Genomic DNA, 17,175 nt, shown 5'->3' with positions numbered 1-17,175 from the left:
ATTTATAAATTAGATGTCCTACACTATTGTATATAAATGCAGTTAATATAAAATTGAAAATGTATTGATAACCAAGTTGATTCTATTTTCAAATAATTGTATAAATTTTAAATTACAATTTATTGCTCATTAGAAATAATAAAAAATCATTATTTAAAGTTTTGTAAAAAGCATTTTACCCTATATAGAGTTATATAGGACTAGCAAAAGTTCATTATATTGGGGTTGAAGTAAAAGAAGCTAAATCAAAACAAGTTCTAACATAGTTAGAACTTGTTTTGATTTAGCTTCTTTTTTTTTGCATAAAATAATTCATATACTATATTTTGAAAAATGTGGTTCATGTATTTAGTTATTTAGTTTTAAGTAATTAGTAATTAAGCTTCAAAAGAAAATCCTAGATTTTAGTGCCCTTTTTTTGGGTTGGCAAAAAAACATCCAAATAAACAATAAATGCATAAATGTAAGGTTTTCTGTTCTTTTTTTAAAAATAACACACGATAAACAGTTTAAGAGTAGTGAATGAAATTTCAACAGTCAAACAGTTTTAGGAAATCTTAGCCAAATTAATACTAACAATTTCTTTTGTTTATTATTATAAAATTTTATCATTATTATTTACAAATTGAAATCCTAAAGTTAAAGTTTACTTAATTTATTTAGGTTTATGGTTTAAATGAAAAATGGGAAGGTGGAGATTTAGAGAATGGACCTGGTGGTGGTCAAAAAATTAACATTCTTAAAAAGGCTTTAAGAAAATACAAAAACAATGAAAATCTTGTATTAATGTTTACAGATTCGTAAGTTATCATTGTTTGTTTTATGTTTCTTTTTATTTGTAATTTTTGAAGGTGTTAATGCTTAAAAGAATTTAAAGCTTTGTTCAAAATTTGCTATAACATTCTTACATATTCTTTAATGTGCTCTAGCACATTAAATCAGAATTTTCAACATTATATGCAAAAAAATATTAATGAAATAGGCTGGACATTTTTTTCAATTTATTTTTTGATATTGTGTTGTTGGTATTTATTTGACTACTTTGTAGTTGTGGTTGATTTGTACTTTGTATGCTTATTACTGTTTTATACTATTTTAAGAAAAATTTATCATCATCATTTTCTTCTTCTTCATCATCATTGTCAATCATTTCAGTCACAGATTTTCTAAACTGTTTAACAAGTGTTAAACAAAAGTTTTCTGTTTGCTGTAAAAACTAGAGATTACTCTTACACCTATCACTCTGTAACACCTGTCACCCAATCAGTTTTCTTACTATTATAAGAAAAGTCTAAAAACATTTCTTAAAATTACTGAATCTTTTCATTTGTGCTTGCCATTTTTTTACTACTGATTCCACTCTCCATCTTTATAATTCCTATATAGGTCCTTGTATTTAGTACTTTTTTTTCGGATAATGCCTTGTCTCTATTACACAGAGTTTTAAAAGGTTTAAAAATTTAGTTTGATTTTCACTAGCTCTCAGGCTTTTTTTTCTTTGTTCTATGATTACCTCTTTTTTTTTAATAAATACTACCATGGTTACTGCTTGAGCAAGTTCTTATCTCTTGTTCCAATAACAAACACTCAATTTTGTGTGATTCATCATTTATTTACTTATTTTACTATATTCACCTGCCCAAGAATGAGGGGATACTAGAGTAGAGGAGGCTACTCATATTTTATTTTGTAGCAAAGTTGTGATGTAATGTTATGACTTTTATGCTCATCTGTTTTTTTCCATGTATATTCTCCAATTTTTTAAGATAATTTTAAAACATTATTCATAAAAATTTATCAACAACGCATGCTAGAATCATTCTTTTACTATGAATAACAAGTTGGCATTAGATGGAGAGGATTGAAATCTTAACCATTTAATCAAGTTGTGTTTGCTCAAGTTGAGATATTAAAAGTTTGTTTATTATATATCTATAGTTAAGATATAAGTATCTTCCTAATAATAGTTGAAAAACGTTTTATCGAAAACAAACAAAAGCTTCAAATAAAGAACTTCTGTACTTTCTCTTTATATGGTTGTCTAATTTTTAAACGATTTTCCTTTTGAATTTTCATTATAAAATTTTTTCCCTTGTTTTTACTATATATTTTTTTTTACCTTTTTTTATTATTTTTCCCTTCATTTAGAAACATTTTTAGGTTTTGGGGTTTAGTTGGTTTAGTTGTTAGGGTCAGGGGCTATTAATCTAATGAAAATTATTCTATATATATATATAAGAATATAATGATGTTCATATATATTATGTGCAACATTGTTGTTTTAGTTATGATGTAGTAATAAATGCTGGAAGTGATGAAATTTTGAAAAGATTTTTAAAAACTGAGGCAAAAATTCTCATCTCAGCAGAAGACTATTGTTGGCCTGACAAATCTTTAGCGGTATACATTAATTTTTTTGTTTTTGTTTTTTGTGTTATTTACCTCCCGAGGCCAAGAGAGCCACTACAATCAGGGAAGCCACTTTACTGTGGTTAATTTAAATTAAAACAAAAATAGTGAAAAGAATGCTTTGAATAAATACTAGAATAAATAATTAAAAAAAAAATCCGGTGAAAAAAGGCCCCATTTCATAAAAAATTGAACAAATGAACAAAAAAGTTTTGTTGCAATTTAAAACTAAATGCTTTTATTTTTTTGGCAAGTGCTTTTTTATGCACTCACCAAAGTTTTTGCGGGCATGTGGGCGAGCACGAAAAGATATTAGCGTTAAGGCGCTGGCTAAACAGAGAAGACTGGATACTCTGTCAAAAGCATTTTCAAAATCCACAAACGAATTCATCTGTTGTTTCCTTTACTATCCTAAAGTCAAACTTTGTTTTATTGATAAATACAGTGCTTCTTATTTTATTGACAATAATTCTTTCTTAATAAATTTTTGTCCTCAATATAAACCACATTTTAGTGCATTTTTGCTTCTTAAATTTTGATCATTTAACTTTTCTTCCAATCATTTTAGGTTTATTCTTCATATACAATTGCATAAACTGAAACTTATGATACCCACTGAACACTAACATTTAAAACCTATCAGCATCTCAGCCTATACATCAGAAGGACCTGGGTGAGGATTCACAAAACTTTAATAATGATTGACAATGAATCTACATTAATGAGTGTTAAAATCACTCATTTAGCATAATCATCTTATTCATCATCTTCAAATATCTTGTTAACAATTGCGCCATTTCTCTATTTATGCACTGATGTGGTGTTTCAATACACTGTTTTAAAGAATCTTTCTTTTTGACAGGTATTATTCCACTACCGTGTTTTAATAGCTATTGTAAAAACTCTCCTTACCCATCATATACTCTTATTTTTGAAGTAATTCAAACTTTTGCAACTATTGGCTATGTAATGAACATTTTATACATGCTTCTACAACTTCAGCCCTCGCTGCCAAAAAAGACGACTTTCCTACCAAATGGAATGTTGTTGTTGCAAACATATAATAAAAAATTGTTGTAAACAAACTATAAATTGCATTTAAGACATGTTTGGGTATAATGAATTTCCAGTTTATTTGGCTGTAACAGACACTCATGTAGCAGACACTCATGTAGTAGACACTCATGCAGAAAAAACAAACAATTTAAACAATTAAAATAATAATTTCAAATTAAATATATTACCTGATTTTTGCAATATCAAATCAAAAATTTAAAACAATTTCATTTAATGTCAGTTAACTAATAACCGTCACTAAGCGCATTAAATTAGACTTTTCATATATAGCCAATTATACATTAGCATTTTCTATTTTAGCCAATTACATTCGTTATAACCATTGTAACTGAGCTTAATATTAATCAGGGATGCGGAGTCGTAAAAGGACTCCGGCTTTATATCTTTACTTTTTCCAAGTCTGTAATGTCCAGAAGTTCTAAACGTGTTTGCTGACTTATGATCTGCTATAAGAAAAACCCGGTTTTTAAACCCGGAGTCCTGGAGTCCTTGCCGCCATTATACTTAAGGACTCCGGGTTCAAAAAATGACTGTTCCTCTAACCTAAAAGTCTTAATTTTTTTCCTATTAGTAGTCCTTAAACTTATTTATATTTTTAGAGCTCCTGGATACCAAAAACTAGGATAAAGTAATCTTTTTGTGACTTTCAAATCCGGAGTCCTTTTTAGGACTCCGCATCCCTGATTAATATTAAGATTATTAAAAATAATATATTTATTTTATTTTCTACTAAAAAAGAAAATAATGATAATAAAGAATTATACTAAGGCTATATTAAACATCAAAAGTGATGTATATTCATTCTTATGCCATTGCTAAGGAGCGATACATTTAAGTACCTTATTTTAAATAAAAAATCATAGCATTTATACCATACTTTTATATTTTGATATTTTTGACCACCTGCAATTCTTTAATTATAGATTCTAATTTTTTTACTGGCATTAATAATTCAAATAAACTAATATTAGCCAAATAACAAATACAATTTCACAAATTAAAAAGAATATATATATATATATATATATATATATATATATATATATATATATATATATATACATATATATATATATATATATATATATATATATATATATATATATATATATATATATATATATATACATATATATATATATATATATATATATATATATATATATATATATATATATATATATATATATATATATATATATATATATATATATATATATATATATATGTATTTAGGCCTTGGTGGGGGTAAATGAGTGCAAGAGTGGAGAAAAGCTCTTCTAAAACAAACATGGCAAGCCATGCTAGCTGCTCCTATAAACAGTTTCTTACGAGAGCTTTTGCGTCATTTATTTTACCATGAAGTATTTCTTTTGATGAGCATTGTCTTTGGGTTTTCACACTAGCTCTTTATTTACTTACTAACAACTTTTTGATTAAAAATACTAGACAGAGCTTTAAAATTTTTTACTGCTTATAGAAATGTTTTATATTTTCTTATTGTAGAATGCAGGCATTTTAAGAATTATTACAGCAAATAAAAATTACGTAATAAAAGCGAATAATATATTAAAGTAATTAATATATAAAAGATATAGTTCATTACATAAAATAAAAGTTATTATGTAATAATTTTTTATTAGTTAAATAATTTTATATTTTATCCATATAATTTAAAGAGTAATAATTTCATATTCATCAAATAGTCCACTCTATCAAAAATATTTGCATTGAAATCAGCATTTTTTTATTTTTTCATTTTGAATTTTTTGCCTTTTTTTTTTTTTGCCTTTTATAAAGCATTGCATGTATATATACATGTATATGTATATATGTATATATATATATATATATATATATATATATATATATATATATATATATATATATATATATATATATATATATATATATATATATATATATATATATGTATGTATATATATATACATGTTTATGTATATATATGTATATATATGTATATATATCTATATATATATGTATATATATATATATATATATATATATATATATATATATATATATATATATATATATATATATGTATATATATAAATATATATATATACATATATATATATATATATATCAAGCTGAGCATGTTGTGAATACCATAATTTGAGAGTAATTTTGAAAAAATCGCAAGTTTTGACCTAGCTTTATGAATTATCAGATTATCAGTTCTACTGGTCTACTAATCTTAATTACTACAAATTAATCTTCTTTATTTTAATTATTAATTTATTCTAATTATTAATTCAAATTAAACTTTTCATTTAAAAAGTTTTTAATATGAACTATCTTTTTTTTACTTCAACTTTATTTGTAGCTATTTTTTCATCTAGTCATTTAATGCAGTCTTCTTCAACAACATTATTTTTTGTTTCCTCCTTGTTTTTTTAAATGTTCTGTCTGAAAATTTTCTGAATTTTTATTTAGGTAAAGTATCCCAAAGTGAATGTTGGATATAAATACCTATGTTCTGGTGGTATGTTTTTATTTCTATTTTATGTGAATTATATATAAGTCCGTATATATTTACATATAAATATATATGTATATGTATATATGTATATATATATATGTATATATATATATATATATATATATATATATATATATATATTCATGTATATATTTAACACCTCCTGTCTTGGGGCTCTTGGTTGAGTAATTTTATTATATCCTAATGGAGAGTACAGCTCTAAAACTCAGTTTTATGGTTCTGAGGCTGGCTGGTAGTCAGGTTTCCCTAACTCTGTGGTAGCTCTCAGAGAGGCTTTGTTACGGCTTAGGGTTTATTAATAGTAATGAGGCAATTGCCTGGGCTATTAAATAGTGTACTGAAATTATCTATGCTTTGAGTCAAGTTCTTTAATAAATTTAAAAATGAATAAAGTACCAAAAGCTATAAAACACAAAAACCCATCGTCATCAGGAAGTTCTCAAAACCTATCATTCACTAATATTCATGGTCTTCGAAGTAACTTTTTTGCTGTTGAGTCTTATCTCTTGCAAAGTTCACAAGACCTACTTGCTCTTTGTGAGACTAATTTGAGTTCAGCTGTCTCATCTAGTGATCTTAGTGTTGATGGTTATCTTCCTTTAATTTGTAAAGACTCCAATAGTAACATGCTTGGCATGGGCATTTACATTCATAAGAATTCACAACTAGGTTTGAATCAACAGACTATTCTTCTATATGCTTTTGTTTAGCACAACTTTACTCTGTTGCCTTTCTCGTTGTTCTATATTGCTCTCCTTCATCTCAAGACTGCACTCTTTTTGATGTTATTTCTGATCATATTGACCAAGCCCTCCTTATTAATCCATCATTGCCAATATTGTTGTTGTCTGTGACTTAAATGCTCATCACACTGAATGGCTTGGCTCTAGTGTCAGTAACTCAAGCATTAAAGCCCACAACTTTTGCCTTTCTCAATCCCTAACTCTAATGGTCCCTAATACTCTAATACTTTCAAACTCACTTTCCAGACAACTCGAATCATTTACCTTTCCTACTTGATTTATTTCTGATCCTAGTCAGTGATTTGCTAACAGTAATAACCGATAGGTTTTATCGTGCATTAGATTAGTGCATTAGGTGGAGAGGTTAAGGCCATCGCTCTTGACATTTCTGAAGCTTTTGATATAGTTTAACATGCTGGTTTTCTCCATAAGTTTTCTTTTTACAGTGTATCTGGCAACATCTTGAAGATTATTGAATACTTACTTTCCAATCATAGTGTAAAACTTGTCCTCGATGGACAGCACTCTTCTTCTTATTCTGTAACCTCAGGGGTTCCTCAAAGTTCTATCCTAGGCCCTATACTCTTTTTAATTTACATTAGCAATCTTCCAGATATTCTCACATCTAAGGTGGCATTGTTTGCTGATGATACTACCATTTATTCTTATCATGATAAGAAGCCAACACTCTCTAATTGCTTGGAAAGGATCTCACTTCCGTTACAGCATGGGGCTCACAGTGGCTGGTGAACATGAATTCAGATAAAGCTCAATTTTTTTCAGCCAATGGTTATCGTAATAATTTAGATCTTCCTATAATTAAGAACAGTAATGTATTTGATGAGTCATCTACCCTTTATCTTCTAGGATTAACTCTTACTTCCAAACTTTCTTGGAAACCGTATATCAAATCCGTTGCAAAATTAGCATCTGCTAAGGTTGCATCTCTTTATCGAGCTCTCTTTATTCTTACTCCGGATTCTATTCTCTATCTCTATAAATCTCAAATCCAACCTTTTATGGAATACTGTAGCCATATTTGGGGCTGATCTTCTAATGATGCCCTTTTTCTTTTAAACAAGGTGCAAAAACGCATTGTAAACATAGTTGGACCTGCTCTTGCATTATCTCCAACCATTATCACATTGTCACAATGTTGCTTCTCTTTCTCTTTTCTACAAATACTATAATGGGTACTGCTCTAAAGAGCTAGTGTCTCTTGTGCCATCTACTAAAATTCATTCTTGTGTTACTCGTCATTCAATTAAGACTCATCCTTTTTCTGTGACTGTTCCTAAGTGCTCCAAAAACTCTTATATCTCTAGTTTTTTTTCTCGAGTTCTTTGGAATTCCAAGGAACTGATGTTTTCTTGCTTCCTTCATCTTGCTTTTCTGATTCATATAATTTGCAATCTTTTAAGTTGTCTGTCAATCGTTATCTTGCTCTACAATCTTCATCTTTTCTCTTCCTGTAACTTCCAAGTCTAGTTAGTGGTTGCTTGCAGCCTTGTATGAAGCAAAGATGTTTAAAAATATGTATATATCCCTTGGCAGGAATGACAGACGATTACCCGCACCCACCTCCACACACATGTCAGTCAGTTTACACTGGCAAAATAAAGTTCATGCAAATATAAAATTTTTTTAAAACACTAAAACTTAATGTTTTTTTAGAATTAGTTGTGTGCACCTTATTCCGAGGGTTGTATATGTATATATTAAAATAGAATTTAAAAAATTGTAACGTCAAATGCAAAGTTCTTTTTAACAGTTTTTCTAGAAAATGATGCTTGAATTAACAAATATTAGGTAAAAAAATGGTTGCTTGTGATTATTTTCTGATGTATTTATGATACTAATGACTAAATTGTGTAAAACTATAAAAACTAATATTAAAGCATAATTAATTTTATTTTATCCATAAGCTTTTTTATCTAAACATCAAAAAAGCTCCTGTAAATGCTTATTGTCCGCGTCACCCGCCACATGCCTTCTAGACGGGCGATTCACCTCTTGTGCACTTAATTACTTCTGCCAAGGCCTGCATACACATATATAAATAAAAAAATTTTACTTATGTTTATTATAATTTGGTTGTATTTTTTGATTTATTATAAAAAAAAATTTTTTATAATAAAAAAAGTATTTATAAAATGAAATATTTTTAGGAATTATTGGTTATGCAAATAAAGTTTATGAAGTTTTATCTGCAAAACCTGTAAACCACACTGATGATGATCAATTGTACTATACACAAATATATCTTGAACACAGAGTAAGTTTTCAATTAAAGATTTTGAAAAAAATCTCTATTATGTTCAAAGAATAACTAACAAACTATGAATTTTTTTTTATGTTTATTATTTGTCTTATATAATTACGTTACCTTTTAAAATGTAAGAATATTTAATCAGTTCGTAATTTAAAGTTTTGTTGGAAAGAGTTATATTTTTTATGAAAATAATTTTTACTGCTAAATGAAAGATTTTCATAATAAACTTTTCCATGCATTTTTTTATCAGCTTATTGGATGTTTATATTAGCCCATTGGATTTTCTTAGCATCTCATTGGATTATCTTGAAATTTTATTTTTTCTATGCTAAAAAATATTCTTTTTTTCATTTAATTTATAGTACAGTAATTTAAAAAGTTCTAAAATTTTTGTGTTAAAAGATAACTCAATGTTGTTGCAAAAGATCTTTATTTTCATTTACGTGGAAACCAGCTCCAGTATTCTCAAATAGAGCTGAAGTAGCAGTAAGTTTTTCAACTACAGCTACGTAAAAGGATTCCAAGTAAAAATTCACTTGTATGTAACATAAAAATGTTTTTTCTCTTAAATGTTGGTACAAGACCTGTTATTACATAATATCTGTTGTTGCATATTAACTTTTGTTGCATGACTTAATAGTGATTTGAGAGTTGTTTGTGTTTGTTGGTCTTTTCTGTTCAATGCCTTTTGTCATAATGGAATTCTTTTATTCAGCCTGTTTTAGTATTTTTATATTTTTGTTTTTTTGACTGGTGTTTTGGATGTTTTAACAAAAGTTCTAATGTTGGTTTTAATTTTACAATTTTTTAAGTAATTCTTTTATTTAATTTATTTTAAAAAAAAGGAGAAATACAACATTAAGTTGGATAATAAAGCAGAACTATTTCAAAATCTAAATGGCAATCAAGGTGCGGATTTTTTTTTTGACTTTATTTTTTAATTGTTGTGTTTAATATATATTAGTATTTTTGTTTTGTTTTGTTTTGAGTTTAAAAAAATTTTATCATTCTTTTTTAGATCGCTTGTCTTAATTTAACCTAATTAATTTTTCAAATATTAAAATAAATACGAAATTTAGCATTTTTATATGTATTGTAAATAAAACATTAAAAGCTTTAGTAATTTATTAAACTTGTTTATCAAATAAAAAATTTCAATGTTTTCAGTCCAATTTAAACAAAATTATTAATTAGTGCAGTGAATTTGACTGATAATTATTATAATTTTTAATAATATTATTGATTAGACAGTGAACCTTTAACATATATCTCATTTATATTCGTGCAATACAGTTCAATAAAATTATCTAAGAAAGTTCAATAAAATTATCTAAGTGTTTTACTATCTTCCAAAACATAACATAGTTCTAAACCAAAGGTTTTTGAAAGTTTAAATAATAAGTTATAAAAATAAAAGAATTAGTTTTGAAAATTTTATAAACTTACTATCTTATATAGAAAGCTTTTTTAGTTAACTGTTGGGTGTAAAAAAGATTTTAGTTAAAGTTTTTCAACAAGATTTTTCATTTCTCAATTTTGTTATAAATTGTTTTTTAATTTTTTATGCATTGTTTTTAGGGTCCTCATAATTTTGCATTACTATATCTCAGGATTCAATTTTTTTTTCTAGATGATGTAGAACTTCGCTTTGATGGGGATAATCACCTGTGGAACAAAAGGTTTGGTACATATCCAATTGTTATACATGGAAATGGACCAAGCAAAGACCACTTAAGTCATCTTGGCAACTATCTTGGTGATTATTGGACATATGCAGATGGTTGCAAGTCATGTAAAGAAAACACGTTTTTACTGCAAGATGTAGAGGTACTACTAAGAGATTTAATAAGTATCTTGTAATCTGAGTGTTTTCCAGGTTAGATTAGTTTTTTAGAGCTTTATCTAAAGTTTCAGTAAGTACTGTCTGTCAGAGCAAGCATTATGTTAGTGTTTAGTTAATGAACTGAAAGATTCATGTTATTCATTTGTATTTAATGTTATTAGTAACTTTTTAAATTTTAAACTAAATATGTGTAAATGCAAAGCTTGTTTGGTTGATTTGTGCAACCAGAAAAGAACACATTGAACAAAATAAAAGGACACTCAAACTTATGAAATTTTTAAAAATTTGATAACTTTAGTTTGGAGTTTGCATTAGGGTTGTACTAGATATGGTATTTAGACAAACTCATAAATAACACACTGGACAAGTTTTGTACATTTTTTATTTAGTTTTTAACAATTAACCTTTTAATATTAGAACAGTTCTCTTATTCTGACCCTAGCTGGAGAAAACTGTTGTTCTTGATGCTTCACCTGATCTGATTATATCTTTTGAATAATCAAAATTTGTTGTTTACATTATTTAATCTTACCTTCCTTAATTCTGTATATAGAGATTGGGTGGGGGGAGGTAAAGGGTGGGAGCAGGCCAATTTTTTTTAAAACCATTTTTTGGGAAATGGTTTTCAACAAAATCTGCATCATTAATATTAAAAAAAAAACTTTAACATTGATTATTTAACCTGATTGTACATATGCATATATTTGGTTAGATATAAGATTGACATTCATAATTTGTATCTGGCTAGATACACAATAGACATTCCTAATTTGTATCTGGCTAGATACAAGAAAGACATTTATATCTTGTATCTGGCTAGATACAGATATTTTTATCCAGTCAATTGTTTATATCTGGCTATATCTGGCCAAATATAGACATTTATATTGGCATCTTGAAGGATTTGAAAAGTCATTTTTGGTTGTAACAAGTAATGAGGCTGAAATGGATTATCATTAAACAATTCAGGCATAGTAAACAATGTCTGAATTATTTACTGATTTTTTTTAGATCTTTTTTGTTTTATATATTTTTTGTTTTTTTCTGTTTTGTTTGAATGATTATCATTAAAATGCTGAAACTAAAATATGTGAAAAATACAAAGGCATAAGATTTAAATATTTTCTTTGATATTTGCACACATTATCAACTTATGTTATACAGATGTTTTGTCTATTAGGTCGCAAATTGGCCAAAAGTTCTTATTGGACTGTTTATTCCTGCACCAACTCCATTTGTCACGTCCTATCTTGAGCACATTTCAAATTTGGAATACCCTAAAGAAAAAATTGACATTTTCATTCATAGTGTGGTAATTATTGTAATTGACATAATAAATAAAACATATTAAAGTTTTTATAATATTATTAACAAAAATATTAAAATAAAGTAATATTCAAAAAAACATATTTACATTTTTTAGGATCCTCATCATGATCCTCATGTTGAAGATTGGTTAAAAAGATTTGAAACCAAATATTTATCTGTGACCTATAAGCGTCCTACAGCATTTTTAACTGAAAAAGAAACACGACATCTTGCATTTGAACATTGCAAACATGTAAAATGTGATTACTATCTTTCTGTAGATTCTATAGTTACATTATCAAACACAAAAACATTGCAAATGCTCATCGAACAAAACAGGTTTTTTTTTATGTTTTAAAAGTTTAAGTTATTTCGTTAGATAGTTATATTGTTACAGGAAAATTTACTCAAGTATATATGTATATATATACACGGTGCTTTCAAATAAAATAGACGCAGTAAAATTTTGTTGCTTAAAGCATATTTAAACTACCATTAAATAAATACTAAAGAAGATATGGAACAAATTTTGTTTTATTTGCAAGAAAAATCTTTTTTAGGCAAATCTTGCGTATTTTATGGCGTACTAAAACATAAAATTGTATATAAAAACGTTATTAAACATAATAACAAAAAATATCAATAAAAAACTGCAATATATAAAAAATTAAAGCAACAAAAAAACATCGAAGCTAGTATTTAAAATATCCCCACAAGCTTTGTTGCAAGCAGCACATCTTTTTTGCATTGATTTTACAAGGTTGTTGCAGATTTTGTTTGGAACTTTTCTTGAAATGGTATCTAATTCTTGCTTGAGACTATTTATGGATCGTATTTGCATCTTGACTAATTCTTTGTCCATTCAAGCCCAAGTAGATTCAATTGGATTCAAGTCTGGTGATTGAGCTGGGCCGGGCATTAAATCTACTTTATTTTCTTTCATCCATGCTTTTGCTGTACGAGCTGTGTTGGTAGGGGCCAAATCTTGTTGAAATTGCTATCATTCGTTTTGATCAATCAGCATATCCACTGATGGAACCATGCAGTTCTCTAGCATCTCTCTCTCTCTCTCTCTCTCTCTCTCTCTCTCTCTCTCTCTCTCTCTCTCTCTCTCTCTCTCTCTCTCTCTCTCTTTCTATATATATATATATATATATATATATATATATACATATATATATATATATATATATAATACATATATATATATATATATATATATATATATATATATATATATATATATATATATATATATATATATATATATATATATATATATATATATATATATATATATATATATATATATATATGTAAATTATGTTAGTGTATTTTACAAATAGAGTGCTCAATGTTTTTAAAGAACAGAGCAATAATAAATTAGTAAAAAACACTTATCTAACTTTTATCTTCTACTTTAAGTTTCACCATTGCTGGATCATCAGGAAGAGTTACTAAATCTCAAAAAAAGTTCAATTTATAGAAAAAAATATTTTTCAGGAAGTTATAAATTATTATAAAAAAATTTTTAATTACTATATTTTTTTTTGTTACCGGGAAGTTACAGAAAGTAATTATTAAATAAATTTCTTTGGAATGGGAATAGTTTAATTTGGTCATTTGTTTTTATAATTTTTTAAGAGGTATTTATTTTCGTGCCTACATTTAGAAATTAATTCAGATTTTTTATTGATAAATTTTTTTGATTTAAATGAGTAATTATTTCAAATTTTTCTTGCAAACATAGTATACAGGTTTTGGTAACATTATTATAGACAGGGGCAATTTTTAGATTGGACCGTTGTAAATTAAAGTTGGTTTTTTTTTTCTTTTAAATCCCAAATATATTTTGACAGCATAGTCTCTTTTGAATATTTTTTGTGTTTAAACAATTGTTTGTGGTTGGCATAACGTTTTTTCCATTCCCCTCGGTTAAGCCAATATATTGTTTATCAGGGTTATTTTGTGAGGAAACAATGCACTAGTAAATTATATTTTTCGAAAGGCATTTTCCATTTAGAGGGCAATCTATTTTTTGTTTACAATTACAATAATCAGTGTTTTTTTCTTATATATGTTGGTTGATTCAACCTGTATAAGTGTTACACACTGCTACTCTCACCAAATACCAACACTGCCGCTGCCACTTTGCAACTTCGTTACAACAAAGCGATTACTATACTTTTTTGATTTAAATCTTTTAACAAGAACTTTTTATTTATTACTTCAAAGTTACTTTTATCACTAAAAATTACTTGCTTCCACTTCTTCAAAGACCACCTAATTCTCTCCTTATACCACATAAATCTTGTGAGCCGAACTCTGAACATAAGTTTTCTAACAGCTGCATAGACACCAATTTTTTTCCTTAGGAAAATGTTTCTAACTGTATTTGACAAAATATGGTTTTCACGGTTTTTGTTGAATGCGTCAGTGAGTTCATGATAACTTAACATCGAATTGGCTCTTACTTTACAAAATATAAGACTATTGCTGTGTTCAGTAGTTTTTTTCAACCTTCCTAATCCTGCATCAATCCTAATCCTGTTATTTTAAATGTCTTTAGAGTATGTCTGACGCAATTCTCTGAAATTTTTATTTTTCTTGCTATTTCTCTATTATTGATCATTGAGTCATCGTTCATACCTATTATTTGCTACTTTGTTGCTTCACTTGTTACTTCACTGCTTTTTGACCAATTTCTATGTATATTTACTTTTAGGTCTTATCAAATTATTTGATAAAGCTTTAAATGTGACTAAACTGGTCATCATAAGTAATTTTTTATGGGAAATAGCTGAGGTCAAACTGACATGAAAATTGATAAAATAATTATGAAAAACAGTTGGGTTGACAAGAAAGTAGAACAGAAGTGAATTAAAAAGTTTGTGCCTATTTTTTTTGACAATTTTTTAATGGTTTTTTTTTTTTTTGTATTCCTTTGAGAAAAAGTAAGTTATTAAAATTACATATATATATATGTGTATATATATATATATATATATATATATATATATATATATATATATATATATATATATATATATATATATATATATATATATATATATATATATATATATATATATAGGGTTGCAAAAAAACCTTTTTTTTTATGAAAAAAAACAAAAACCATGGGTTTTTTTAAAAAAAACATGTTTTTTTTTGGTTTAAACTCCTTTTTTAAAAAAAAAAAAAAAACCATAACTAGTCAACTTTTTCAATTAACCATCTTGTTTTTTAACTTGGAATGTACTAGCCCTAAAGTTGAAAAAATTCTTTCAATTCCAACACTAGAAGCTGGTGTATTTAACATAGCTTCAATATTAATGTTTGCAGTTCAAAGACTTTTGACATTTCTACCATTCTATTGATTCATTTTTAAAAACAGATTCACTATACAAATAGCTTTTATCGAATGGAGCAGATTTGGATATTATTGGTAACAAGTTGGTTAAATACTTTATCTGCAATGGTCATTGCAGCTTCATTTTCATTTTCAAAAAGATAAGATCCAAAATATCTGGAATCTAGCGTGTTTGCAAGGAAATGAGCATCAATGACAGTCTGAAGATATCTAGTTTCCAAATTTTTTTTTTTTTAGTTGATAAAAATGATATGTTTATCAGTTCTTCAAAAATTTCAACAGTGTCACTTATTTTTGTTTAATCTCTTTGCAACTTATCTAGAGCAACTCCAATTGGTTTTGATATTTTCAACAAATATTCTGCATTTTGCTTTATCTGTATGTCACTTACTTTTCTACTGATCGTGGGATCCAAGTCTCTATTTTTTTCAAACATTGAAAATGATGCTCCAGTTATTAACATATTTTCCAAGTGAATCACATACAGAATTCCAGCATGTTTCAATAGGAAATGGTAATTTTGTTCCTCCACTTTCTCCATAATATGCTCTAGCTTGATGATTATTTTGTATATATTTTATTATCTGTGTAATATGCTTTCTCACATTTTCAATGTTAAGATCATTTGCTAAAAGATTTAGCATATAAGCAGCACACCCATAAGTTATTATTATACCTCCTTCAGAAACCCAAATATGTTTACTTTTCTGCTGAAAATTTATCGTTGTTTAAAAAAATTAGTTTTAAATTGATGTTTTTTCGATTAGTTTAAACCATGGTTTAAACCTATCAACCATGATATATATATATATAAATATATAGATATATATATATAAATATATATATATATATATAAATATATATATATATATATAAATATATATATATAAATATATATATATATATATATATATATATATATATATATATATATATATATATATATATATATATATATATATATATATATATATATATATATATATATATATATATATATATATATATATATATATATATACATATATACACACACACACATAGACATATATATAATACAAAAAGTAAAACTTCAACCTTGGATCACAATAAAGTTTTGTTAAGAAAGAAAATAATTATTGTACATAAATAGAAAAATAGGAAATGTTAATATGGAAAATCTTATTTTTTATTTTTATCTTAATTTAGTTTGAAACAAAAAAAATAGTGTTTATGAATAAATCAATTAAACTCATTGAAGAAAATTTAGCAAATGATAAATTCAATCTAAAAAAATTTTATTAATATTTTTACAGAAAAATTTAAACATATTAATTTGAAAAAAGTTTTATTTTTTATTTAGGACTTTTATTTCTCCGATGATTTCCAAGCCTGGTAAGTTGTTCTCAAACTTTTGGGGAAAGGTTGGTCAAGATGGATTCTATGAGCGCTCACCAGATTACATAGATATTGTAAAATACAATCGTAGAGGTGTATGGAATGTACCTTTTGTGTCTAGTGTATATCTCATACAGTCAGATACTCTTAAAAAGTTCAAGTCGAATCCATTTAACTCAGATGAACTAGATCAAGAAATGAGTTTTTGTAGCAATGCAAGAAAATTGGTACTTTGATATTATTTTTTAG

General features: G+C 26.4%; 1 protein-coding gene across 2 annotated transcripts in view; it reads left to right on the top strand.

Annotated features, from left to right (window-relative positions):
* Positions 1 to 17,175, top strand: part of LOC100212717 (procollagen-lysine,2-oxoglutarate 5-dioxygenase 1) — a 40,731-nt gene that overhangs the window by 5,728 nt on the left and 17,828 nt on the right. Inside the window, exons 3-12 of one of the 2 annotated variants that reach the window (XM_065804436.1) lie at positions 664 to 800; positions 2,286 to 2,400; positions 5,947 to 5,995; positions 8,925 to 9,031; positions 9,431 to 9,514; positions 9,874 to 9,937; positions 10,659 to 10,855; positions 12,052 to 12,183; positions 12,295 to 12,518; positions 16,892 to 17,153. In XM_065804436.1, coding sequence (XP_065660508.1) covers positions 664 to 800; positions 2,286 to 2,400; positions 5,947 to 5,995; positions 8,925 to 9,031; positions 9,431 to 9,514; positions 9,874 to 9,937; positions 10,659 to 10,855; positions 12,052 to 12,183; positions 12,295 to 12,518; positions 16,892 to 17,153 — 1,371 coding nt within the window. The remainder of the gene's footprint in view (positions 1 to 663; positions 801 to 2,285; positions 2,401 to 5,946; positions 5,996 to 8,924; positions 9,032 to 9,430; positions 9,515 to 9,873; positions 9,938 to 10,658; positions 10,856 to 12,051; positions 12,184 to 12,294; positions 12,519 to 16,891; positions 17,154 to 17,175) is intronic. The other variant, XM_065804437.1, reaches the window with a different exon arrangement.

The sequence above is a fragment of the Hydra vulgaris genome, chromosome 09, assembly GCF_038396675.1.
Source record: "Hydra vulgaris chromosome 09, alternate assembly HydraT2T_AEP".
Taxonomy (NCBI): domain Eukaryota; kingdom Metazoa; phylum Cnidaria; class Hydrozoa; order Anthoathecata; family Hydridae; genus Hydra; species Hydra vulgaris.
Note: the sequence above shows the minus strand (reverse complement) of the source record. Positions and strands in the feature narration are given on the sequence as shown.